General features: G+C 42.5%; 1 protein-coding gene across 1 annotated transcript; it reads right to left on the reverse strand.

The window, feature by feature from the left end:
* Window positions 1–1,638: 1,638 nt before the first annotated feature.
* Window positions 1,639–27,707, reverse strand: cntn2 (contactin 2; the record flags this gene model as incomplete). Its single annotated transcript, XM_079509509.1, has 22 exons — window positions 1,639–1,748; window positions 3,101–3,269; window positions 3,773–3,885; window positions 5,815–6,001; window positions 8,313–8,428; window positions 9,974–10,208; window positions 10,335–10,405; window positions 11,525–11,674; window positions 11,885–12,043; window positions 12,811–12,931; window positions 13,417–13,595; window positions 14,618–14,745; window positions 18,244–18,394; window positions 18,699–18,828; window positions 19,049–19,185; window positions 20,920–21,101; window positions 21,472–21,574; window positions 23,300–23,512; window positions 23,723–23,818; window positions 24,090–24,265; window positions 24,669–24,810; window positions 27,650–27,707. The coding sequence occupies 22 exons, from the start codon at window positions 27,705–27,707 to the stop codon at window positions 1,639–1,641; spliced, it is 3,126 nt and encodes a 1,041-aa protein (XP_079365635.1).

Here is a 27,707-nt window from a genome sequence, read left to right on the forward strand (position 1 = left end):
TCCAGCAAAGTAATAACACGGCAAGTAAAAGAAGATAAGCTTCCACAAAACATATTTTACATATATACTTCAAGTGTCCAGTCTGTTTTGCTTGTTACAAAGTCCAAATTGAGAACGACAAATGAATGAATAATGGTCTGAGTAACTCAAGCACAGCAAAACAAAACTATTTTGCATTATAGCTTCAAGAGTAAAGCTGATAAGAAACACAGACCAGTATGGAACAATATCCAGTTGTTAGATGTCATGTAAACAATGAACAAGGCATATTGCATAACCGCTGATATGTTGACAGGATAACGGTAGCTGTAACAACTGCGATAACACTGTACTCATTGAACACGGCGGGGCTCTTTGATCATCAATAGTTATTCTTCTCTGCTCAACAATCAACCTCTGCACTATGCCTGTACGATCAACCACCATGACAATGAGGCTGCAGCCTGCCACCAACCCAAACACACAAAGCAAGCTTATTTTTTTGATTTTTTTTGCATTCGGTCTCTGTCGGGTGGAAACCTTATATGTCCAAAACATTCCTTTTTGATTATTAATTAATAAAAAGCAAGGCTTTTGCACACCTACAATCGACAGGTGCGTAGGAGAAGGACAACCAAGTGCCCGACGTCATGAAAAAGAAAAAACACTCGCACACTGTCTTCAAATGCAGTGAAAATCTATCTTTGAAAGATAGCCTGATGAAGGTCGCATAGGCCAAAACGTTGTTTTTTCTTTTTCATGATTATTAATTTAAAAACATTTAAATAGCCCATCAGCTATTTTCACTACTTGTGTGCACACAAGAGTGTGTGCAACACAAGAGTGTGGCACGAAAACTAACATTAAAAGTTGAAACATGGAAATATGAGATTTCTGTCTGAATTATGTAAACGACGCAGGCACAAAAACTGTAAACAAAGAATACTTTTTTTTCTCCATTTTTTCTTCCCTGTCAAGGTTCTTTCAAAGAAAACCTAAATGATAGAAAATGTAAACAATCATTCGGACCAGTTATGTTTCTCTGCAGTTTTGCTGTAAATACAGCTGAAGCAAAAAAAAAAAAAACACAATCTAAAATACAGACATATAAGAGCCTAAAATTCAACAATAAAAGGTTCCTCAGTGCTTGAATGGGCGACTCTAAAATGTCCATTGTATATACTGTAGCACTTATATGTACACTGACTGGATAGAGACACGACCAATTCTTGTAAATTACACCGTTAGTTATTGACTCAGGGAAATACAGTATGAAAAAGCCAGAGGGCCACAGATACAAGATAAGCGTTAGCCACGAATGTGATGGTCCCCATAAGGCATGGTCTCTACTGACACCAGTACATAAATACCAGTACATAAATACACAATCAGGTAGTCAACCCCCCCCCCCCCCCCACTCTGTAATGCCCACAGACACATTTTTGTTTTTAAAAAAAGCCCCTCTTTGATTTTCTTATAAAAACAAACATTTAAATAATTGTTGTCATCCCACCCGCCACCCTCTCAGTGCTGCAACATGTCTTGTTGCACGCCATACCTGGCAGTTGAAACCCACCCCCTACCAAAAAAAAAAACAAGACTTTGACCAACAGGATTAGAATATGAAAAATAAAAATGTCCTGGGACTGGCAGAGAAGATCACAGGCCCAATAAGCCAATGAGAGTGAGGGAAATTGTGCTGGCAAGCAGGAGAAGTCCACGGTAGGACTGCGAGGAGCACGCTTTGTTCTGGACCATCATTCCAGTTCCTGGAGGAAGGGGGGAAATAAAAGGGTCAGAGATTGTTTATTTTCCCACCCGGTATATCTTTTTTCTTTATAGTATATTTATTGGTTTTAACAAATTTAAGGACAACAAACAGACATTACACAACAAGAACATAATAACAAAACAAAAAAAAGAAACACAGCTCAGGCAACAACACTATTATAAATAAAAAGATTGAATATACAAAGACATGGCAAGAACAATGAACCATAATGACAATAAGTGGCTTTTGAGTTTTGATAGACTCCCATTCAGGAAATACATCCCGGTATATCTGAACAGGAATAACAACTGACTGATAGATGAGAAGACCGGATGCATGATGACATCTTTCTATACCGCAGCTTACTAGCCTAGCAGCAGCGCACTGAGCGCAGTGTTCTCAGATAGTTTTCCTGCAGTGTAGGCTGTTAGGGCCATTCGCCCCGTAGCCAGTTATGTTACTGTGGTGACTGACAGCTCGTAATAGCCCGAGAGAAAACCTATTAAGACGGAATATCTGACCTCTCTGGCCATCTGTCACTCACGAACAAAATACCTGTGCGGCGGCTTATGGTCAAATAGAGCACTGGGGCTGAAGGACAGAGCTAAGGCCCCAGAGTGAATTAATAAGAAGCTGTCAGAAGTACAACATTCCTCCAGGTAATAGTGTGTTTGACCTCCGCTAATTAGACCTGACCTGAAGTGCTGTAAAGCTAATGTAAGTATCACCAGCAATAAGAAAGGTGAATGTGCTCTCTTGGACTGAATCAATTCTCGAGATCTGGCCATTCTCTTTGCAGCCAGCACAGTTGACCTAAGGGCAATGTTCAATGGTGGTGTGAAACTACCTGAATTTGAGGAGCTAAGAATTTGTTCTCATGGTCAAGTGGACCAAGTGGAGGCACTGTATGATATGTTGATATTCATTTTGTATTCATCCTTAGGGCCCCAAATCACACCTTAGAAAGCATGAGTGTCTATTTCAAACACAAAGTGTTATTTGACTGGGGAGTCATATTTTGACAGCAGAAAATCATAATTTGCACCCCCTCATAACATGTACGTTTTGTTATTCATGTATGCTCAACTTGGAAGATTTTTGACAGCCCAAAGGTTTCCATGGCTACAAGCAGATGTTACAGTTAGGTTGTTGAAGCCAAGCCCATTAACATTCAGTGGGTGGTAAATAGCTTATTACTAGAAAATGTTTTATAGTACCTTCAACAAGTCATAATGAAATTTCCTTGGTGATCGGAAATTGTCTCACTGACTTATTTTAATGTCTTCTACATCATTAAAGACCTCCCTCTTGCAATCCAACTGTAAGTGTACACGCATGCATGTGTCTCACCTGAGTCACGGGACACAATGGTTTCGTGGGCTGCTCCATCGCCACCCTCACCCCAAGATCGGATCTCCAGCACTACGTAACCGTTGTCTTTAGGCAATGGCAGGCTCACTGAAGTCTTCCCCTTGTCCAGGACCTTCAGTGCTGTCTGGCCCTCGTGTTTGTACAGAACCTGTCATTGAGGAGGTGGAAAAATATTATCAGACATAATATGAATGGTATTTTAAGGTCCCACCAAAGAAAGAAAAAAATCTTTATCTTCCATACAGTAATGCAACACTATACAGTATACATCCTGTGTTATGCTATTCTGAAAACAGATTCAGATTCTGTTAAAGAAATTTCAAAAATATTTTTACGGAATCAGTACAAGGACTTGTTTTTTCTTTGGGTGAGGTACTGTAAATGTTTTCCTCAAACTGCACTGTTCAGCTCATCCAAAATTATCTTTGGGTCTTAAATATCCATCCTTTATTACCAGCTATATCTCATAAGATTATGAGATATGTGGCCATATCTACTTTGGATTACAAGTAGCACACTGTAACTTATTGATAGGAAAACACATTTGCATTGTGGCACCACCATTGTTAATGTTAAATGTAAATGATGTAAATGAGATAGCTAATAATGTTCTAAATAATTCAGACTTGGCTGCATACAGTGTACACTCACTTTATAGCCTAACACGGCTGACTCATTGTGCATGGCCTTGACATGGTCCCACCTCACTGTTACCCATGAACCATCTGTCTTCCAAGACACGTTTCCTGGAGGACGATTTGGAGCTGTGAAGGAAACAAACACTTAGAGTATAACTACCACAGAGATACGTGAACCAAGCCATGTGATTTGAGTGAAGCAGAGTGGTTGCACATCACGGACAGATACAAATTTTAATCAATCAATCAGTCTTCCACAGTGTAGTGTATGATGCACGACACGTCCATGCTTTTGTAAGATTCCACGCTTTATTCTGAACTGATTGCTTTCATTCAAATGTGTCTGTAATCCACAAAGTCTGGTTATTAATTATTTGTGCCACTTATATTTACTGTATATCACCAGTTAATCAAAGGCTATGATTTGAAATGCATGTGTCAGGTTATCGTTACAAAAGAGAATAGAGTCTGCACACTGGTCATGCTGAAAATTGCGTTGTGGACATTTCAAATAGTTCCTAGGACGTCTGTGGACGTCTTGGGCACAAATTGTGTTAATAAGATCTTCATCAGGACATACTGGTATACTAGGATATCGTTACCCCACACTCACTTTGCGAGTCCCTTTTGAGAGTGTGAGATAGAGAGAGAAGGGGGGAGGGGGTTACAACAGGTGATTAACCGGTGATTATTGATTGATTGATTGATTAATTGACTGATTTGCAATCTGTAATTTTGTCTTTATACTTTGAAGTCTGTAGACCAGGTCAGAATTTTTGTAAATGAACGTGTAGAGCGGTAATTCAGTTTATTCCGTGTATTGTACTAGTCAATAACAATATCATAAGACTATTGTTCTTCCAGAAATGAGGTTAATTAATAATACTGCTCCAATGCAACGCCGCCGGCGTTAAGACTACCTACAGTATATAGCAGCATAATTTTTTTTGTTATTTGATAATGAATATTTTAAGAATGTAGTTTTTCAGAAAATGTAGGTCAGGATTTAGAAGGCGTTTTTTTAGAATTGGCCTCAGTCCTAAATGGGTTAATAATACTGCTCCAATGCAATGCTGCTGGCGATTTCTATCAGGAAATACATTTTTGGTGGCGATGTCATGATGTCATGATGTCATGGGTTATTCAACTGCATGTCACTCAGGGGCCTGTGGGAGGGTGGGGCTCGTTATACAGGGTTAAAGATAGCTATAAGGCCACCTCATGAGCGGGAACGGACCATGGTGTTATCACATCCACAGTTAGCTTCAGGGAGAGGAGTGGTTCCCTCACACTGACAAAGTTTAACATCCGGAAATGGACCCGATGAATTTATTTACAGCCCCCAGGGTCAGGGTGGCTGTAAACCGTGTACTTTTCCCTCACACAAATGACAGGCGAACAGGACCTCTGGACTCTACAGTTGATACGGATAAAGCTACATTTCAGCCTGAAGACAGTAAACGCAAGGATACATAACGCAGTTATGAAACAGTGTAATGTAAATCAAATTAGTATAAGCCTACCTGTAAATAGCTTGCTGCTTAGCAGAAATGAAAATTCAAAAATATATTTTAAACCAATTTTAAAACATATTTTGGTGAACAGAAACTGATGAACAGATGACAGCTTCCGTTATCGCCATTCAGGAGGCATAGTTAGAGAGTAGAGACTAGGCATTCAGAGATTGTGGAATAGTTGTCTGGCTTGATTTGAGAGACTAGACTCACTGAGAGACTCGGTATCTGTCTTGCTTAAGGACACTTACACATGCAGCCAGGAGGAGACAGGGATCAAACCGGGAGCCTTTCAATAACAAGTTGAAAGCTCTATATCCCCTGAGCTATTGTGTTTGTTTGTGAGTATGTGTGTGCCGTGTGTGTGTGTGTGTGTGTGTGCGTGTGTGCGTGCGTGCGTGCGTGTGTGTGTGTGTGTGTGTGTGTGTGTGTGTGTGTGTGTGTGTGTGTGTGTGTGTGTGTGTGTGTGTGTGTGTGTGTGTGTGTGTGTGTGTGTGTGTGTGTGTGTGTGTGTGTGTGTGTGTGTGTCAGGCAGACATACGTGGTCTCCTGGTGGTGACAGTTGCCCGTGGTGATGGGGGTCCAGTGCCGGCACTGTTGTAAGCCAACACAGCCACATGGTAACGAGTGGTGGGCCGAAGCCCTGACACCCTTGCAGTTGTTTCGAGTCCAGCCGTGCGCACTCGGTCTGCTGCTGCCTCTCGCTCATGCTGCCGCCAGTAGCGGATCTATAATGTATGTGCACAAACATACATGTTGTCCATTCTGCTCATTCATTTTTATCATAAAACTGTCATCATCATAAAAGCTGAGGTGAGGTGAGGTCCCATACTGTACCACTTCTGTAGAAGAAATTGTCAAATGATTTACTAATTAGACTTTGCGTTTTCTAATTCCAACCAACAGAGGACTAAAAGTAAAACTTTGTTGACTCAGATTCACATAATGATAATAAGGTAAGCGCCGAAGCGGTCTCTACTTTTATCACCAGAGACACTGATAGCAACCACTAAACTTTCCAAAGATAAACAGCTCCAATCTCCATCTGGCATTGAGCTAATAAATTGTTAATACTGTATTAGGTGGGGGACAAAATACTCAATGCTGATGATGTAAGACTGCACTAATATGCCTCCATAATTAAACCTAACACAGTAATTACACTTCAGCATGATGTCAACTGGAGATTGAAATGGCCCAGTTTTGAAAATTACCCACTGAAATTACCCTAACTAGACCTTCCTCTAACACGCATAGAGTGTCGTATGGTCGACTTTGCCTTGTTGCTCGCTAGGCGTGCCATTCTGCTCAAATGGAAGAATGCTGCCCCACCCGTGCTCCGTCAGTGGCTTCGTGATATCATGTCCTGTCTCGAGTTGGAGATGTTAAGGTTTTCAATTGCCGGCTCTGAGAAAAAGTTTTACAAGACCTGGGGCCCGTTTATGACATTCTACCACAACACACAAACTGCATAGTGTGCCGTGCCTATGCCTCGGCCAACGCCAAACCACAACAGAAACAAAATCTGCTCTGCTATGAAAAATCTGCTTTTTATTTTATTTTATTATATTTTTATTTTTTGTAATTATGTATGCATGTATTTTTGTGTATGTGTATATAGATATATTTGTTTATTTTATTTCCTCCAGACTGTTTTTCCGACTATCCTTGGGATTGTGGGTGGGGGGAGGGTGGGATAGGGGATTGAGTTGGATGTCTGTTTAATACTTGCCCCTGGGCTACTGTTACAAAAACCTGAATAAAAAGATTTTGAAAAGAAAGAAATTACCCTCACTAAGAATTTTACCCTTTACACCAGCGGTTCCCAAACCTTTTTGGCCATGCACCCCTTGTTACCTCCTCCCGATGTAGCTGACGCACCCCCCCCCACATGGAAATATAAATGGCATAAGCTATATAGAGACATATATTTCATATTTATCCACATATGTGACTAGATTTGATCGAAGGACTGCCATTGGATTTTTTTGAATTTTCGTTTTTTCATGTCATATGAAAGCAGGGAATCATAGCTTCAAATTGACATATTGGTTGTTCAGTTTGACCCACCAGTTTTGGAGATATGGCTTATAGAAGAATGTCTTAGTAGTAGTGGAAAAAAGACCAAGCAGAGAAATGGACTTCTAAGCTTTAGTTCAGTGATCTGTGACTTTAGGGGGCGCTGTTTTCCCTTAATTTCTCCATTAGTCAACCAGCAGTGTTGCCATGTCTGCTTATTATAATTAGTTGGCCTTGTTTCTAAAGAAAAATAATGCATAGGCCTACTGTACCAATTTTATAATAATTTATAACCTGTTAATAAAAATGTATTTGACAAAAATAAAGTGTAGTTGATTATTTGGGCTTGTTTTTAAAGTGTAGTTGATTATGGAGAGTTGGTAACCAAGTGGACCCTTATTAGATCTTTAACATATGCACATATATGAACCTGAATATGGCATATATATGCAGCATAGGCTATATTCTGCATATACTGCCATATATTGGCATAATATGTCAATACATTTAAAATAAAACCATAGCACCACCATTAGCCTTTTCATGTCGCGCACCCCCTAGAAGGCACTCGTGCACCACAAGGGGTGCACGCACCACAGTTTGGGAACCACTGCTTTACACCAATTCATGTTGACTTCTAAAGAAAACAAGACATGGTGGACAGGATGTGACACTGTAACTGAAGATCATGAAATAGGTGATGAAAATAAACAATTACGTTAAGTTCAGCTATACAGTATCACATTTTATGTGACAGGCTTAGACTCAATCCTCCAATAAGGGCAAACACAAACAAACAAGATAGGAACATTAGAAGGCATTACAGAAAAAAACAACATGAAAGATGATAAGATATTACAGGATTCTAAAATAAAAAATATTCTCATTAACCATACAGCCTAACTAAAAGCTTGCAAAAAGTGATGTGTGTTACTTTTGAAGGAAAACCATATATTGTAGTCACTAGTCACTATTACGAGGGTATCAAGAGGACAAGCAAAAAGGCAAGTTCGCACAGACCTCGTATCCCCTGAGGATGCCGTTGGCACTGAGCTGCTGGACAGACTCCCATGACACTTGGATGTCGAAGGCACTCAGCGCTGTGGCGTTGATACTGGATGGTGCCACTGTGGGCTCTGGAGGTGGGGGGACAAGGGTCAGCAGTGGAATGAAGGTGTATTAGTACAGTACATATAGGGCTCCATTTTTGTCTCATCTTTCTAAAGCCACTATTTGGGGCGTTACCCGTTATATTATGCATAGGTGTGGTTTGGGCGTTACAATAATTAAACGAATCACCAGTCCACGTGCCATTGCCTTTAAGAGATCCCTTATGCGTTGCCCGTTATAGTGCTATATTGCTTCATAGCCTAAGCCCGCTGCTGCCTTGAAGTCTCACTTGTGCTGAGACCCCCCCCTCCTGCCGTTTTTTCTCCACACGCACAGAGCCAAGAACACTCGTCTTTTCATTGAGTCACAACTCGCTCAAATCTTGCTCATTTTTTAAATTTCAAAGTTATATGTAAACTAGGAAAGTAGGGCTTTCATTTGGTATATAGATCGTCTCTACGGAACGGTATGAAGCGAAAAGGAAAGTTCGGAAAGTTCGGATTTAGACATCATTAAACCCCATTTGCTGCTATGGGGTGACTGAATGAGCAAATGGAATCGCGCACGCCGCACGCCTGGCACAAATAACTTCTTTGACTATACAATTATATAAACACAATGGACACAAGGAAGTGGCAGGCACTCACTTCTGCTGATTATAGGAAAATTACAAAGAGATGCATAGGAGAATAAGGAGAGATGACGCAGCCTGCCCTGCACTCCGCGGACATCTCCATTGAGGCGCGGTGCGCGCCGCTCTATACCAAACTAGTTTGGCATACGGTTTACGGGTGCTTTTAAAATGCATCGCTTTCCCAAATGTGTTTGACCAAAATAGCAATTTAGGGGAAAGCGTGCCAACACGCCCATGACCACACCTCTAGGCGCAAATACCGCTGTCTGCAAAAAAGATAGCGGGTGACGCGGGACGAAAATACCATTAAGGGACAGAGAAAGCTCCTATATTCGTAATTTTCGGGCCGCGGCTGAATTGCGGGCCGCGCTGCGGGTAAAGGATGCAACAAAATTGGAGCCCATAGGGCCCTATCGTATACCCCATGCTACAGTATATGCCTCGCACTATCCATTAATTGCGCACAAGGCAGCTGACGCTGCCCTAAGCGGTATCACACGGCAGCATTACCCGCTAGACATTATGCCGACTCCCTTATTTGCGGCTGGAGGTGTGGCTGATGTGGGCGTGTTATTGCGATATCCCTAAACTTTCTATTGTGGGCACACGCATATGGGAAAGCAAATTGCGGGTCCTCAACAACCTACAAGAGTGCGCCTGCAATGGAAATGCGATGCGCAATGCTAAATCCCCAAATGGTGAGTGTGCAACTTTGGTGCAAGATATGGTTCATAGTATACGGTCGGTACCGTAGGAGCCACCATGAATCATCATGAAAGGTTAATAATTGAAATAGCTCTCAAACTAAGTGAGTCACAAGGTGTTCTACCAGGGCCACAGGGATTTCTAGATCTTCATCACAAGGTATGACATTTCATCTATTAAAGTCATTATTAAAGTTATTTCCGTAAACTGTTACACAGTGATGCTGACTTACCCTCCTCAGCTGAATGCACCACAGCGATCTGGCTAAAGGGACCCTCGCCCTTGCGGTTGTAGGCTTTGATCTTCACCTCAAAGGGAGTGTAAGGTGACAGGCTCTGGTTGGAGTAGACATATCGTGATGACTCCACGTGGGGAACAGATACCACTGTCCATGTCAGGTCGTCCTTCTTCTTAAAAGCCAGTATGTAGCCAAAGCCATCTCCATTTTGGTACTCTCTGGCCATGGTCTGGGGGATTCAGGAAAGCGTAAAATAAGTTTTTTTTTTGAGGAGCTATTAACATGGCACATTTCCCAATGCCACGCTCCACTGATTCAGTGCAGCACTCATGCTGACACCTTCTGATACACTCACCGTCCAAGTGATGATGATCTCATTGCGGTCCCCTCCTCCTCCTCCTAGTCCACTGGGGGCCACTGTGGGAGCTAAGGGAGCACAAATAGAAAACCATAGGGTTGGCCAACAGCCAGTATATCTCTGCTGTTGGGAAGAAACCACCTAACTCCAAAATGTTCATTTTTCAGGAAATGAAAATAAATAAATACAAAAAATTAAAAAAGAATCATCCAGCTCAAGTGGAGTTAGGAGGCTTTTGTCAAAGCGCTTTTTAATACTTTTCATTGGTTGCTTTTATTTTTTTAACCAACACAGAGTTGTAAAGGGTTTAATAGCACTGATTTATGGGGAAACAAGGCCAAATGGATTAAATCAATTAATTACCAGCTGCATTAATATTATCTGCGGGGGTCCGCTATAACTGGCTGTGTGCGCACACACGCGCACAGCACGCGTAAATATGCAGACACACGCGCGCGCACGCACGCGCGCGCGCACGCACGCACGCACGCACGCACGCACGCACGCACGCACACACACACACACACACACACACACACACAAACACGTGTCTGCTGCTGCACACAAACAGCACAATCCCGTGGTGAAATAGTTAGTTTCAAATAGTTGCAAGTGGGCGTGTGACATTGACAGTATAGTTGGCGTGCACAGTAGCATATGACTCCAAATGCCATTGGCTGCAATGCTCTCCCATTGGCTGAGAGCAAAAATGCTCTACCATTGGCTGCAAAATGCTCTCCCATTGGCTGCAAAATGTGTGTGCAGCTGACTAGAGGACTAGAGGACTAGCTTGCACATCGATGATAGACTCAGCTTGCTATTGCATAGCAGCTGGTAAAAAATGGCTAAACGGGTGGAGTTAGCTGGTATGGCAGATAGTTTGATGATTCAATGGAGTTAGGAGGTTTTCGCCGAAGCACTTTTTAATACTTTCCATTAGTTCAATATTTTTTAACCAACACACAGACGTGTTCAATAGCATTGATTTATGAAAAAACAAAAATCTAAAATGGACTTAGGTGGTTTCTTCCAGACAGCAATGATACGCTACTTCAAAAAGATATTCAACACAATATTCTGCTTCCTGTACAAAAATACAGTGGAGTAGGAGATTGGAAATAGGAAACATTGGCCGTCTACTACAAGCATCACACAGTGTCACATCATTATTTCCATGGTTCCCTCACCTGCTTGCTGTGTACGGACGGTGTGTGAGGGCATGCTGGGCTCTCCGCTGCCCAGGATGTTGCTGGCGATGACCTGGAACTCATAATCCATCCAGGGCATCAGTCCAATCACACGGGATGACTCTGCATTGCCCTCAATGTTAACAGGATCTAACGGATGCGGGAGACACGCATTAAGCATACTAACTCACACCTGCAGTTACAGTACTAGTAGGAATGCAGTCTGACTCAACGTAAGGCTCTCACGCACGCACGCACGCACGCACGCACGCACGCACGCACGCACGCACGCACGCACGCACACACGCACGCACGCACGCACGCGCACACGCGCACACGCACACACACACACGCACACACCTGTTCTCATCCTCTTCCACTCGGATGAAAGTGATGATCGTCCCAGGATGATGTATTTCCCAATGGGACTGTGGTTGTCATAGCCGCGACTCCACCTGAGTTCTACTGACGACTCTGCGACGTTCTTTACTACCAATCCTCCAGGGGGTCCTGGAGGGCCTACACACACGCACGACACACACACACACACACACGCACGACACAGACACACACACACCCACACACACACACACACACACACACACGTGCGCGAGCGCACAATGCCAAACCGTTACTGCATAAGATCACAAAAATAGAAAGACGCATTTGCTTATTTAAACCTCTAAGCTATATCTGTACCAAATCCCTTATAGAAAAGAACAGGTGTAATAGTCCAGTAATAATGTAATTTGACTTCAAACTAATTGCAAAAAAAACAAACTCAGCTGAATTGTATCTTCAATATGTCCTGAATAACAGAAAAAAAGTTGCCTGGAATTGTCTGAGGGGAAAGTGTTGAAAATGGACTGTACACTGTGTACAGTATGGCCACCATAGACATCCTATATAAGGCAACATTTTTCTAGATTTCCTTTTAATTTAAGTAGCATGTGACATGTCAAACTAGGGTGTTTTCATGATGCTGAATCGATTCCAAGCATTAGTTTTGCATAAAAACACTCATTGGGCTAAATTTGGCCATAGCCACTTATTAGCCCAAGTGCAAAACTAATGCTTGGAATCTAGAAAATATTTGCCTTATTTGTCTATGGTGGCCATACTGTACAGGCCATTTTCAACACTTTCCCCTCAGACAATTCCAGGCAACTTTTTATTCAGGATATATTGAAGATACAAAATCAGCTGAGTTTGTTTTTTTTGCAATTAGTTTGAGGTTGATCCTGTATTTTCCATAGATTTCCTGTACTATAAAGGGTCTGCCTTACCTCGGACCACCAGTTTGGCCGAAGCCGAAGAGCTGTCCACCACCGTCTGAGCCGTACAGGTGTACAGTCCTGCCTGGCCCAGCTGGCCACTCACAATCAACAGGTCACCTATGGTCTCCTTCTGAAGGCACGCAGACAGAGGACGAGAAGGGACAGATGAGTGAAGACAAGCATAACAATCCACATAAGAGTAGAATGGGTACTATCGCAGTTTTAGACATGAACTGGCAGCATGTATTGGATACCTAGAGGTTTAATTCTGTCTGGACTGGTGCTCAGGTACCATGGAATGTTTAACATGCCATGACCAAATACTACATTCAACCAAGCATGGAGTCTCCCTTTATCTGTTTAATACACTCCTACAGTGCTACGGTCCACAAGGGGTACTGTTAGAATGGAGTCTACTTCAACCGCAGTACAGTACTGTACATTTCACTATCAATATTGTGCCTCACTCCAACACAAGTCCCCCCAAAGAAATGCCTCATTCACACAAATGTACGCTTATTCCATTTGGCACAGTCCAACGCAATCCCCAATTTATCATCCCAGAAAAACCCTTTCCTCTGAGTAGTACAGTCTATCATGTGTTATGACACTTACCGCGGCTTGCACCCGATGGAATGGCCCAGCAGGATCCTCCAGGTCCAACAGGACTCCATTGAGGGCCCACGTGAAGGTCAGGTCCATGGTGGGGTCGTGGGAGGCATGGCACTGCAACGTGACATTGTCTCCCTGATTAATGTCAGCATTGGAAGGGGCCAGGGTGATCTTGGTGGCATCTGGACACAAATAGATAGGTGGGGGGGTTAGAGATGGTGGTATGAAGAGATGTTATTAGCTTGCATGATTTGTGTGTGTGTGTGTGTGTGTGTGTGTGTGTGTGTGTGTGTGTGTGTGTGTGTGTGCGTGCGTGCGTGCGTGCGTCCGTGCGTGCGTGCGTGCGTGCGTGCGTGCGTGCGTGCGTGCGTGCGTGCGTGCGTGCGTGCGTGCGTGCGTGCGTGCGTGCGTGCGTGCGTGCGTGCGTGCGTGCGTGCGTGCGTTGGCATACATATGTATTTGTGTGTGTGTGTAACATGCTTTACTATGTTTGTTGGGACCATAAACCATAAAACATGGACCTAGTGTCCCCACTAGACATTGCCCTAGCCTGAGCAAGAGAGGAATAAAACAAATAAGAGAGAGTGGGCCATGGTCATTAGCCCACAGATTGCTGTGTCAGTATTATTCAAAAAACAAAGCTTTGAAGCTCTAGTTGCATGCTGGTGTCTGATCTACTGTACAAGCTCACATCACAGTGCATTGCCGTGCCCAACACAGCGTGCAACTAAGTCAGGCATAATAAAAGGGTTGTAAAGCCTTTTGCAACAGCGTCGCTGTCCATGGTGCTTAAGGGGGCACAGGAAGTAGACTATAGTCACGGCTGGACACTGTGATTATAGGGTAAGTGTTCATGTCGAATGAGCACATTGTGGAGAAATGGGCGTCCAAATGGTATTGCGTGTGTAATTAGGCTGAAACAAAAATGCAGTAAAATGGATTTAGTATTTTTTTTCCACTGTGAGAGCTGTGAGTGAGAGGGGGATATAGGAGCAGCAGAGAATCACCAAACAACAGAAAAATGGAGAGAACACCCCAAAAAGTGTGTGTGTGTGTCACTGTGTGTGTGTGTGTGTGTGTGTGTGTGTGCATGCGTGCGTGCGTGCGTGCGTGCGTGCGTGCGTGCGTGCGTGCGTGCGTGCGTGCGTGCGTGCGTGCGTGCGTGCGTGCGTGTGTGCGTGCGTGCGTGCGTGCGTGCATCTACCTCTAACAGACAGGTGTCCAGTGCTGTTTGCTTTGCCCAAGTAGTTTTCAGCAAAGCAGGTGTATTTTCCCTCATCAGCTCTGCTGATGTTATGGATCCACAGAACCCCATCTGGAGTCACCGTCACCCTGGAAAAGTCAAGTTTCCAAAATAGGTCCAGAGAAGCATTTTCCATTGGGAATTTGTCATGATCAGCGAGTGTATGCATCTAATAATAACCAGTAAGACGCCCTGAGGGCGAGAAGCGGCCTCGTGTGCACGCATGGGGGGTCAATATATGGAATGAATTCTGTACTGGCCATGATATATGGAGCGTGTCTTGAGTGTACAGGGTTTGATGAGGTCAGATCAACATATGGAATATCAGAACAGGAAGGACGGATGGGGATGGATCAACATATGGATTGTCAGAACAGGTCAGCGCCGTATATGTTGATCTAAGTTTGAGGTCAGATGTAGAGTTGCTGGCCGGCTCCATATATGCAGATCTAGGTGATGATCCAGTCTTCTCCATGTATGGTTATCCAGGGTTAGATGAGGTCAATGTCGTGATCTTCATATACTGTATGGAGATCGCCATATATGGTGGCGTAACGTGTCACAAGGTGTGATGTCATGAGGCGTGACCATATATGGAGGCGTGATGTCACAAGGCGTGATCATATAGGGAGATGTGATGTCACGAGGCGTGACCATATATGGCGTGGGTGACTAACTAACTTTGAAAATATTTCTGTTAATCACATTTTGCATTTTGGTTTGATTCAAATCCCAAATGCAGTACATCCACATTACCGGTATTCTCTATAGTTTAATGAACCGTTCCTTTAAATGTTACCACTGATTACAGTAAGTAAAGATCCATATTTTTGGTTTGGTATTGTTGTTGTTTTATTGTTAACACTAGCGCGTCGGAGCGGTCTGGCTGACCGATTTTGAAATTTTGAAGTGGATTTTCTTTGCCCATGAAGTCCTGAGAAAGTTCCCCTTGCATGACTTTTTCTAAATGTTCGATTCAAACCATCTCTGTTTTTTTTTCATCTGAAACGTTTTGGAAATATGATTTTAGACATAATTCTACTACAAAGTCTGCTCTTTTTCGGTCCGTGGAACCGCTCTTAGACTCCTCACCCTTTCTCCCCCGCAAGCAGTGAAGTTCACACGTCCCTCCCGGCCCGGAGACGGGCATTGTTCAAGCTAATGTGTCATTTGCATTCCAACTACTTCCACATGTATAGGCAAACTTACATTACAAATGTACTCACAACATAAACTAAATGTTGTTTTAGATGTTATATTTGTTATATGCGGTTTGCAGAAATAACAATGTCTGACTTTATTTTTCTCGAAACGGAAAAAAAAAATATGGTGAAATATGGTGTGTTGACTGACTGGCGTATTGTTTCCACCAAACGCATAGCTCAATAGATATAAATACATGTTGACTATACACGCCATCTTTATAGCATAATTATGTAAGGTGGTGATGATAAAAATGAATCAATTATCCTGGAATAATAAAGTTTATAGCATGGTCTGTTTGACCCGACCGACATTTCCTTTCCTTGGAGCGAGAATGCTTGCCGATGCGCGATTCCAAATAAAAATGACAGTGTTTGAAATCAGTCCAACCCGATAGACGTCCTGAACTTCTAAATGTTTTGTCAGTCAGAAGAACAGTTCTGTCCGTCCTTCTTTGTCTGTAAACTTTTCTGCACGCGACCAGTGGAACTGATTTGCACGCATCACGGCCGTGATATATGTTCATGGATCCAAGTAACTGACGGTGAGGTATGCGGAAGTGCATTTTAGATAACGCTGTAGCACTATTTGTGGCGGTGATGCGTCACATGACTTGATCTATCCTATGGTGTATATATAAACCGTGCTGCTGCTACGGACCTCTCTGCTGGCACAATCAATACAATATATATAAATTACATCGATCATAGACGGCGGGTATGTAAGGCTAGGCCAGGCTTAGCCTTCCCAAAAATTATGCTGGGTATTTTTTAAATATATATAGGCTAATATATGTGCGCAGCATTATATAGAAGGCTAGCCGCTCCCAAACTCCCAACTCCTTTGTCTGTAAACTTTTCTGATTTGCATGCACGCACGCACGGCTCTTTCCTTTTTTTGGCACAATCAATCAAATATATATTAATTACATCGATGTTTCCCCCTCTATATAAAAATGACAATATATAACTAATGTCGTATTTCGTCTGACTCTGAGCAATGTGCCTGGCTCTGGCTGTTACAATAACGTGCGGTAGCCTATTTTATTGGCTCAATACAAAGTCGGACAGTGTTTGCTGCGCAAGGGTATTCAATATAGCGCTCACACCGTCACTATAATTATAGTTTGGTAAACTGAAATAAAAAATAAAAAATAACTTGAGTTGTCCTGTCGAGTTGAAACTGCTGCCTTGAATTAGTTGGAATGTAACATTTAGAGGACAATGGCAAGCCGTCAACGGGTGCAGAGAGAGGTGTGAAGATCATTAGACGAGTGGGGGAGAGAATGGCCAATCAAATAGCACGAAAAACACGGTCATCCTGACCGTTAGCCGTCATAGTAGTAGTGATTTTTTTCAGACATCCTAGTGTTAATGTATACTGTACCTCTAAAATACATTGACCTTTCTGTATACAGAAACATCGCCATTACTGTACATGCACACTGCCCACATATTGTGTTGTGTTGATTTGTGAAGATTATCTTGTTGAACAAAATGTGTTAAAGGGATTGTGAAAGTTTTTGTATTTCTTCTTATTTATTTTTAGGTTTTCAATTGCACCCAAAAAAACAGTAGAATTCAGTAGATTTTCTGTGTTCTGGGGTTTTCTGGCTCAAGCAAGTGCTCTGATCTTCCTGTTGTTTGTGATGTCACAGCGTGCAAATCCCATATATGTCAATGGGATTTGCCAGCAGATGTCACTGTTTTCACTGTTTTGCCTGTTTTAATTGCAGCTCAAAAGGCTTCCAAACCCCAGAGAAAACTCCAGACCACAGAAATCCACTGAATGTTCAAAGTTCAGGTTTTTTGGGTGTAATTGAGGTCATAGAACCTAAAAGAAAAACGAAAAATAAAACTAAATGAAAATGTATGTAATGAAACCTTTAATTACATGACGGGACTAATTACAGCTCATTTTCTTTTCTTAGCAAAAACCCAAGGCAAAAATCCCTTTGTTAAAGCTGCTATAAGTAATAATAAAATAAATTTGTAATTACCTTTTTTTTTTTTGGTATTCAGACAGCCAGCAATGGGTAGAATGCTCCCAAAAAAAAGTATCTGTGACATATCTAGGGGCCGCAATCTGCATTCAAAGATGTTCCTAGAAGCTTTGTCATTGGTCGAAAAAAACCTGGTCGCAATGACTAACCAATCAGCAGACAGGCAAATCGACCAATGACAAAGCTTCTAGAAAATCTTTGAATGCAGATTGCGGCCCCTACATGTGTCACAGAGACTAAATTTTTTATTGCTGGCTGTCTGAATACAAAAAAAAAGAAAAATGGTCATTAAAATGTTGACATATTATTGCTTATAGCAGCTTTAATCTGAGGTAAAGGACTTTGACAATAAAAAAGTCACTATGGGCATACAGTTCAATACCTGCTGCTGTTGATGAGAAGCTCTGTGCCACGGCTCCAGAACAGGGTAGGTTTCGGGGCAGCCCGAGGTCGACATTCCATCATGACCTGACCGCCCCGGGCGGCAGGTACCAGCTTCCTCACTGGGTTCAACCTGAAGTCCGGGGCCTGTACTGGAATGGACGGAGGAAGAGAGATGGGAGAGGGGGCTGTCAGCTGGCCAACTCTTCTTTGACATTATTGTTTTTTCATTTATTTTTGTGTAAGAATAATGTTTGAGCATCCCTATTGTTATAATAAACTATGAGAAACAGAGAAGCTGGGTGAAGCTGAAAACTCACGGGATGAAATAAGTCTAATTATTATCCTTACAAGTTCTGATCCAAACACATGACTTTGTGACTCGGTCTCACTACCTGGTACATACAGTATATTATATGTTTACTCACAGCAGTCCATCCAACCCTGCTCACCTACCTTGGACTCTGAGTTCGGCATTGGAGTAGATCGTGCCGTGTTTGTTCTCAGCTACACACTGGTACATCCCAGAATCCTCCAGGGCCAAGTTATTAATCTTTAGGCGACCCCCATTTACCTCCACTCGGTCCTGGTGTCAGACGTAGAAGGAATTGAAGATAAAAACAATAAAATAGAGAGATAGATAGAACTTCAACACAACTGCAACCACACCCCTGTGTGTGTGTGTGTGTGTGTGTGTGTGTGTGTGTGTGTGTGTGTGTGTGTGTGTGTGTGTGTGTGTGTGTGTGTGTGTGTGTGTGTGTGTGTGTGTGTGTGTGTGTGTACTATATATATGATGTGTGCTATACCTGTGTACTGAGGGGCTGCCCGTTGCCTAGCCAGCGTATGGAGGGCCGTGGTTTGCCAGCTGCAACACAGCTCCAGTGCAGCTCCGAGCTGATCTCCACCTCAGAGTCACTCGTCACCTGCACCCAATCTGGCTGGGCTGAGGGACGAGAGAGAGAGAGAGAGAGAGAGAGAGAGAGAGAGAGAGAGAGAGAGAGAGAGAGAAGGGGGGGTACCATATATTTAACTGCCAAGATAAAGGCAACACATTAATGAATAAAATATACTGTACAGAGCATAATTCAAGTTTAAAGGGGTAATGTGGTATGTTTAGGCCCACCCAACCTCAACATAAAGTGCATGCCAACCAAGTGGGGTGGCCCAGTGGCTCACCTGTAAAGCCCTAACCACACCAGAGGGTCGCCATGCAACTCCTTGCAACATGCAACTACTTGCAACTACTTGCGACCATTAATCCCAATGGCATGTTGCAAGGAGTTGCAGCTGGTGTGGTTTGGGCCTAAGAGTGCATACTGCATACCACATAAATAAGACTAAATAAGTCCTTCCCGCAGCTGCCTCGGGTATGAATCTGACCCAAGGCTCCTTGCTGAATGTCATCCCTTCTCTCTCTCACCTGCCTTTCCTGTCTCTCTCCACTATCGCTATCAAATTAAGTCATAAAATGCCAAAAAATAATATAAATGCCAACCAAGCAACACTCCCTCAGAATGCCCATCAGCAAGACCCGTAAGCCCCAATAACTGATGTGTAACTATGGGAGTGTCAAGTAGGGCATTTCTGAAAAAGAACATGGTCTATCTAGATGAGCTAATATCTTCCAGCATGACAATGCCACCATCTGCAGGTCGCCGAAATGTATTATGAACATTTGTTACCCTGCTGTCCACAACTAACACAACAGCACACTTGATTGGAGATTGTGGAAACTGTATCTCTATAAAGTGTCTTGATATGGGGCCTAGGCATTACAGGAACAGCTTCCGTCAACAAATCAATACCAACTGTTGGGATTAGTTGGGCCACCCTTTCATAGGAAAATCCATGTTTTGGGGGATACAGTGAGTATATCATAGAGGTATAACATAGTGGTGTCTCCCGCTTGGCCACAACAAACATAACTGGCGGTGTTTGCGGGTAGGAAACCAACAAGAGACCACATCCTTGTCAATGCATTAGCGACCCCTGCTGTTTGGTCGGGCACCTTGTGTATTATGTTGAAAAGCTGCAGCTGGAAACCCCATGCATAACGGATTAGGCACAGGATTATCTACACTATACACCCTACCCAGCCCAGCAGTGGGTGGGCTGGCAACGCCAGGGACCACAGTACGTATGGGGAATTGGCAATGACTAAATTTGGAAGAAAATGGAAAAAAATCTAAAAGAAAATGTTTTGGATCCATCATTTGGTTTATTGTGTCAGGCAGGCACACATAGGAGCTAACCAGTGCCCGAGCATCTGCCCGATTGTCTTCATAGGACAAAGTGGCTTTTTATGCCTACATACTGTGTATTTATTTTTTAATTAATTTCTCTCTTGCTGAACCGAATCACAGTTGCTCACTGTATAGCTGTCATTCAATAAAAAAAACTAGGCTACAACAGTAGATATAGCTACTGTAGTTTCTCTGGCTTTAGGGCATGGCTAGCATGTCCATCCCATGCACAGCCCACATGTTTGACATTAATGCACCAAAAAGTCTGTGCACGGCCTGTATTTGCCATCCAAATACTAAGATGTTACTTTAACTTTGACAGTAACTGCAACATGTTTACTGTGGGAGTCGATGGAGAATGCCATGACGCAAATGTACTGTAGCTGGAGATGTGTAAATGTGAGTGTGAATGCAATCAATGCATGTCTCCCCACCTTGCACAGTGATGCGCCCCTGGTGCGTGTCACTTCCCTCTGAGTTGTAAGCTTCACACTCGTACACGCCTTCGTCGTCAAAGGACAGTTCTGGCAGGGTGAGGATGGGGCTCTCTGCGCTGGCCCCTGACTTGGCAGGGAGCAAGCCATCCACCTTCCTCCAACGCAGCTTTGGGATTGGACTATGGGATGAAGGGTTTGGGAAAGTGATGGATGGATGGTTGGATGGTTGGATGGTTGGATGGATGGATGGATGGATGGATGGATGGATGGATGGATGGATGGATTGTGAAGGAGAGAATAGAGTTGGGAACAAGAGAATATGCAGAATAAAGCGAAGCAAATGGTTTGAAAAAATATGTTTTAATGAAATGGTGGTATTTAGAGTAAAAGAGAAATAGGGCACAAAAACAAAGAAAAAAACTGAAGAGATAAAAGAGACACACAAAAACAGACATTTAAGTCTACTTAAACCTAAAAGACAACCAAGCTCAGGTACATTAAGATTAACTTGACAACACAACACATAACATGCTTGGACTGAGAACTTACTTTCCATAGGCAAAGCACTCTAGCTGGGCAGTTTGTCCTGCGAGTGCATAGGTCTCTGCCGGGAAACGCACTTTGATGCTCGGAGCCGACTTCCTGGGATTTGCTATTGTGAAGGAAATGTATAACGTTACTTATGAAATCACATTTGGGTTGTAAATGTAATATACTGTAGATTACTGGAGGGTTGAAAAAAGTGTATGTTGTGCATTCATATCCCGACAAGTCAGCGGTTATTAACACAAATGCTCCAGTATTATGTGAAGCATTTGTCACCAGAATTCAGTGGAAAAGGTCATTCTAATATACTGTTGGGTTGGGTACATTACTCATTGTTAAATAAGATCTTTATCTGGAACAGCCAATTTTCTGTGCAGCAACATTCTCATCATACGTGAGTGATAGTTTTCAAGTCACTACTTTGTCCTCTCCACTGATAACATGTTTCTGTTGTTTCTAGATGTAGGCTATATATGACTCTGCAGAAGCTTGTCCTTGTCCTGCTACCATATTAGTTTGCAGTCTGACTCTCTGTATTGTCGCCGCTGTTGTGCGTAAACCTTGTATGTCCGACTCCAAACCTATTACTGTTCATGAAAAGATGAAAAAATAACCTGCAGTTCCAATGGATATAATTTACTGGTGTAGTGGAAGGAATATACTGTAGCTATGATGAATCTCGATGCTGATTTTATTGTTCACTAGGTTCATCCATGCGTCGGCCAGAACACCACTTTAGACCCTTAATACTGTTTTACTTTTTTTCTTTTTACTGCTGTCTTTTGCAGCAACACACACAGCTCAACAAATTATAGTGTATAAGTGTGTGGTTTATGGCCATTGATGCACACAGACACACTAGTTTGGTGCAAGCTCAAACAAACTGAATTAGCGACTTAATGAATTACTCTTAATACTTCTGAATTGACATGAGTAACATCTCTGTAACATCTCTGGCTCACTGTGATCACGTGAGATCGGTAACTCCCACAGGATTTGGCTCACTATTTTAGGATAAAGGCACTGGCTTGGCAATAAGTGTCAATAGTCAGAACTCATTAATTCAATATCATTACCCATGGCAATGAAAATAGCACATAGAATAAAATACTTTGGGGCATTTTCTACAACTGTAGTTATAATATGGTCACAAACACTTGATAATGACTCGTCATTGGTTGAAAATGTATCAAACCCACACAGACAGACTTAAGCACTTTTAACCTGGGCATCCCTATATTTCCAACCTCAAAACACATCACAATGCGTGAATGCGATCATGCATTGTGAGATTGCAGATAAGCTATTTTCGCTAGTAAAATAAAAAATAGGCTAGAACATTCAATTATGAAAAAAAAAAAAAAAGGGTTTTATATAAAAAGATGAAATTATGGAGAAAACAAGTTTTCTGCCTGACAGCAACAATATCATTAGTGAATACAGAACAGTCTCCTGCCGGGCCGTCTGAAATAATTATGTTGTATAAAATCTATTTGGTCTGTGAGATGTGTTGATTCTGCAAGGTCCTTGATAACGATCCGTTTTATTTCTTCACTACCAACAACTGGATAGGATTGATGTATAGGCACTCTTTAAAAGTTATCCATCTTGCAAAAATCTTGTCTTATCCATCCAACAGCAAACGTGCAAAGAGTGTTTGTGTAAATCATCTATGACGCACATCAAAAAACTACAATATTGTTTCAGGGGTTGAACTTACAGTATGTGGGTTTTAATTTTGTGATACAACCACGCACGCACGCACGCACGCACGCACGCACGCACGCACGCACGCACGCACGCACGCACACACACACACACAGTCCCGTACCGTCTGCCATGACAGTGAGCTGATTGGCCTTGCTGAAAGTGCTCTTGGTGCTGATGTCCAGGTTGATGGTGGTGAAGCAGAAGTAGTTTCCCGTGTCATTAGGCTCCGCCTTGGCCAGGTACAGGTTCCCTGTTACCTGGGAGACAAACCACCTGCCATCCACCGCTTTGACGAAGTTGGGAAACTCATTGATGAACCAGCGGTAGGACAATGCTGGAGAAGACAGGAGAGAATTATTGTACAATTAAATCTTATAGTGCAATCGTATTACATGAGTCTTACAGAGATATCCAATGGTGCTCGTAGGTGTAAAGAACGGTTTAATGTGATTATTAGGCTGATAGAATTGTTTATTTGACATAAATGCGTTATGAGCTATACTGTTAAGCATTGTTTGTGGAGGCAGTGGACAGCTCACAGTACCAGGGTAATGGGGAGGGGGCTGACAGGCCAGGAAGGTCCCCACGCCCTCATATGCTGTCTGGGGACTTCTGCTGTCTGGAGGGAAGTCATGGAGGTCTGGAGATAGAGAACATAGATTAAGAACTTAGAATAAAATAAAGATGTAAATATTAAGAAAGCAATCACATGTATTTGCGAGGAAAATCATTAACAGTGTATTATTGACAATGTTTAAAGTTGATTTACAATACAAATCGATAAAACAGGCTCATAGCCATCCCAAAGTGACTGAAACCAGTTCTTGGCATGGCCAAAGAATTATCAGGTGCCTCCACTACACAATAATGGGCCAAACGGGTCAATGCTGTTTTGACCTGTTCTCACTTACAGCCAAATTTAAGGTTGGCCGCACGGCTAATGATGGTGCCACAGCGGTTGATGGCCAAACACTGGTAGGACCCTGCATCGCGGTCATGCTGAGGGTTGCTGATCACCAGGGTTCCTGCGACCAGAGTGTAGCGAGGATCCAACCCCAGGGGGACCTCAGTGCCATTCACACGCCACCTGGAACACAAAGAAGGGTGCAAGGGTGCACACTGCAAAATTATGTTTTTGTTTATTATTATTATTATTATTATTTTAACAATTCGCAGATTCCCCTAACAATGTAGGTCAAACTTTTAGGTGGTAAGCCCACCTTGAAAGTATATGCTTCTACGGTTAATCTCCGTATCGCCATGATGAAGTCATGGGATTTCATTCATAAAATAATATTATATTTAATATAATATTTTCCAGATAATATTTTGGCTAGATAAGACTCAATTCACACTTTCAACTGCATTAAAACAATAACTTAACTAAAATAAAAGTGAGGTAAGGTAAGGTTAACACATGGAAAACAATGACTTCATGGACTTCAGGTCAAGAAACTGAAACATTGTGTGTGTATGAGTGCATTACTGACCTATAGGTAGCAGGAGGGTTGGCTCTGGCTTGACAACTGAGTGTGACCTTGCCCTCACTCAAGCCTTCTGGGTAAACCAGACCAGTTGGCTGCTCCTCAAACACCGGCCCACTGTCATGGCCAGACACACACACATCTCCGCCTGGCAACACAGCACAAAACAGCTGGTCAAAAAACAACAACAAGCCACCCAGCAGGTTCTCAGTGATAAGATTCTATCGCATTGCGATTCATTTGATTTGATTTAATTGATTTTGATTTGATTTATTTAGCACAGTATAAAAACAGTACAAAAGGGAAGATACGCAGAAAATAAAAATAATTAAAGTGCTAGGAGGAGGCAAGAAGCCCAAAGGGCTCAACCTGTGATTAAGATGTCTGTTTTACTATCTTTTGTGTTTTTGAGGGGCACTAGCCCCTCCTATATATAGGTTGTTTTTAGTTCAATGTTTGTTTTGTCACCGTTTGTTTTACATCGTCATTACATCACCTAATCATAGCAACATGAGTTAGATTATACGAGCGCTCCTCACTTCACACAGGTGTGATTTTTGAACATCTAGAAGGCAATCCAAATTTGGTTGCAGAGGTAAAGACAGGTTTTTGGAGATCAAGCAAAAGTAAGAGCAGAAGAAGAGAGGGAAAGAGCATGAGAAAGAGACAAGGGTGGTATCTTGTGTGATTAACACATAAGATAACGAAGTACTTCTGTAGAGGAGGAAAGGGAGGGAAGGAGAATGGTGAGAACACCTTTAGGTACAGCGAGAGGAGGAGTATGTGATGATAAGGGTGGGGGCAACAGGTGGAGAGCAGGGAGATGTCAGGATTAGAGAGGAAGTCGAAAGAGTGAGATAGAAACGAATAATTGAGTTTCTTGAAGGGGGAGATTAAACAAGGAAGGAAGATGAGAAAGGAGCGAAGGAGGCTACTTTGGAGAGGAAGTGTATGGACTGGAGAGAGGTGGGAGAGAAAATGTTAATCTCAATAGCTCAACGGCTCAATAGCTCGAATAACGCTAGGTTCCACAATTTCATTGTTGTTTTAATTTCATTTTATTTGACAAATAAAAAAAACACATGGCCTAATGTTCTACATTTATAAATTAAAATCACACCCATGTGAAGTGAGGGGCGTTCTTATCCGAGTGGAATAGTAAGAGAGTGGCGACACTAGCGTTGACTCCCATTGTAACAATGGAATGCGGAAGTGCTCATTCTATCTCAATGGGATAGTTCCAGCCATAGGAGCAATGTTTGGAACTATAGCCCATAGGTACCCGCTTTGAGGCGAGATCAAACCGTGTCGCTACTCTCCTACTCTACACTCTGGTTCTTATCATCATACATCATCTCATTCTGGCCAATCACAATTTGCGCCTTTGCTTTTCCGTCTTCACTTGTCTGTCACTTTTATCTTCAATATGTACTTTGCTCAGCCAATCAAATCATTGCTATGGGGTGATCAGCCAATCACAAGCCAATGTTTGTGTTTACACAAACCCAGAAAGCTGGGCATAGGAGGGGCTAGCGCCCCTGAAAAATAATCGAGAATGACAAAATATATTCAGAGAGGGAGAGACCATAACGTCTTAATTAAAATAATTTAAAACAATGTCTCTAACACACAAAGCACAATTCCTAAGTAGTCATTAGCATGTTTATTCTGCAAAACCCTAGGCTTTACTTGGAAGTGATGAAAAAAATGAATAGACAAAATTTGAATTGGATTTGGGATACTAAAAAATTTAAACTGATAAATGGGTACTCTCTCCTGACTGGATGAAATTGGTGACCCACTTGAAAATGTATTTTGTGTTTACAAAACAGCAGGAGAGACAGAGAACAGGCTGGGCTGTTGGGCTGGTGGGAAATAGAAAGCAAAACTAGAGTTTGAGAAATATTGGTAATATATTTGTGTGGCTTAGTATTGTCCAGGTGTACAGAAAATCCTCATACGCAATAAATTGAGCTCGTCTTTCAGATGCACAAGGTCTGCGACTCTGCGTATTGTACGAGTGCCTCAAACATGCACAGGTATGCATTTATGCATGCGTGCATGTATGGTATATATACACAAGGGGGTGTTATGTACAATTGAGATGCATCATGCAGTGCACCTTGGCTTCATGATGTATAGCATCTATGTAAAGCAGGCTGCTGCCTTGGGCTTTTGTTGTCATTGCACTCTCTCTGTCTCCTACTCTCATTCAAAACATGGGAAAAATGTCATTCAAGTATATTGCTGCAATTCAAAAACATACTTTTTTTCCCCCCAAACCTGTCTGAATGTTTCCCCATTGAACGTCAAACAGTGTTATTGTTGGTTTTTTGTTTTGTAAATCTTTTTATTTATTTTTTACTAAGTTTCACGTGTGTGTGTGTGTGTGTGTGTGTGTGTGTGTGTGTGTGTGTACAGTATGTTTGAAATTATTGAATTATTGTTTGAATTTGAAAATACTTTTGTGGTTCTGAGTCTATCTTTGACATGAAAGTGTGCTTGCATGCGTGCGTGCGTGCGTGCCTGCGCGCGTGCGTGCGTGCGTGCGTGCGTGCGTGCGTGCGTGCGTGCGTGCGTGTGTGTTATTCAGCCCACCATTGACAGATAATGAACAGCTTTCTCGTAAAATGTGTTGTGCCCAGGGGGTCTAACTATGCATGACTGCACATTTAAGTACTTTGGCAGAGCCTGTTAATTTCAGCAAAGGCTGCACCTCATTGTCATCTATCATTCATGGGAATGGTGAATTTCAGTGTACAGAGCTCCAATGGAAAAGGGCATCTCAGTGAAAATCGAAGTCCTCCTTCTCCCTGCCTGTCTAAGACAACAATCATGAAATTTTAATCAGTCCCCCCAACCATCACTATAACACCCCCCAACCCCCCCCCCCCCCTACCCCCCCGCCGTGCCATCAATCATACCCAATTTCAAAATGATATTTCTAGTATGCCAGCTTGTGTGTGAGCTAAATGCAGGCTACTTACCGATGGCATAGCTGAGAGCCAGTGAACTCAGAGCAAGAAGGAACAGCAAGTGGCCCAT

This window comes from Electrona antarctica (assembly GCF_951216825.1).
Source record: "Electrona antarctica genome assembly, chromosome: 9".
Classification (NCBI taxonomy): domain Eukaryota; kingdom Metazoa; phylum Chordata; class Actinopteri; order Myctophiformes; family Myctophidae; genus Electrona; species Electrona antarctica.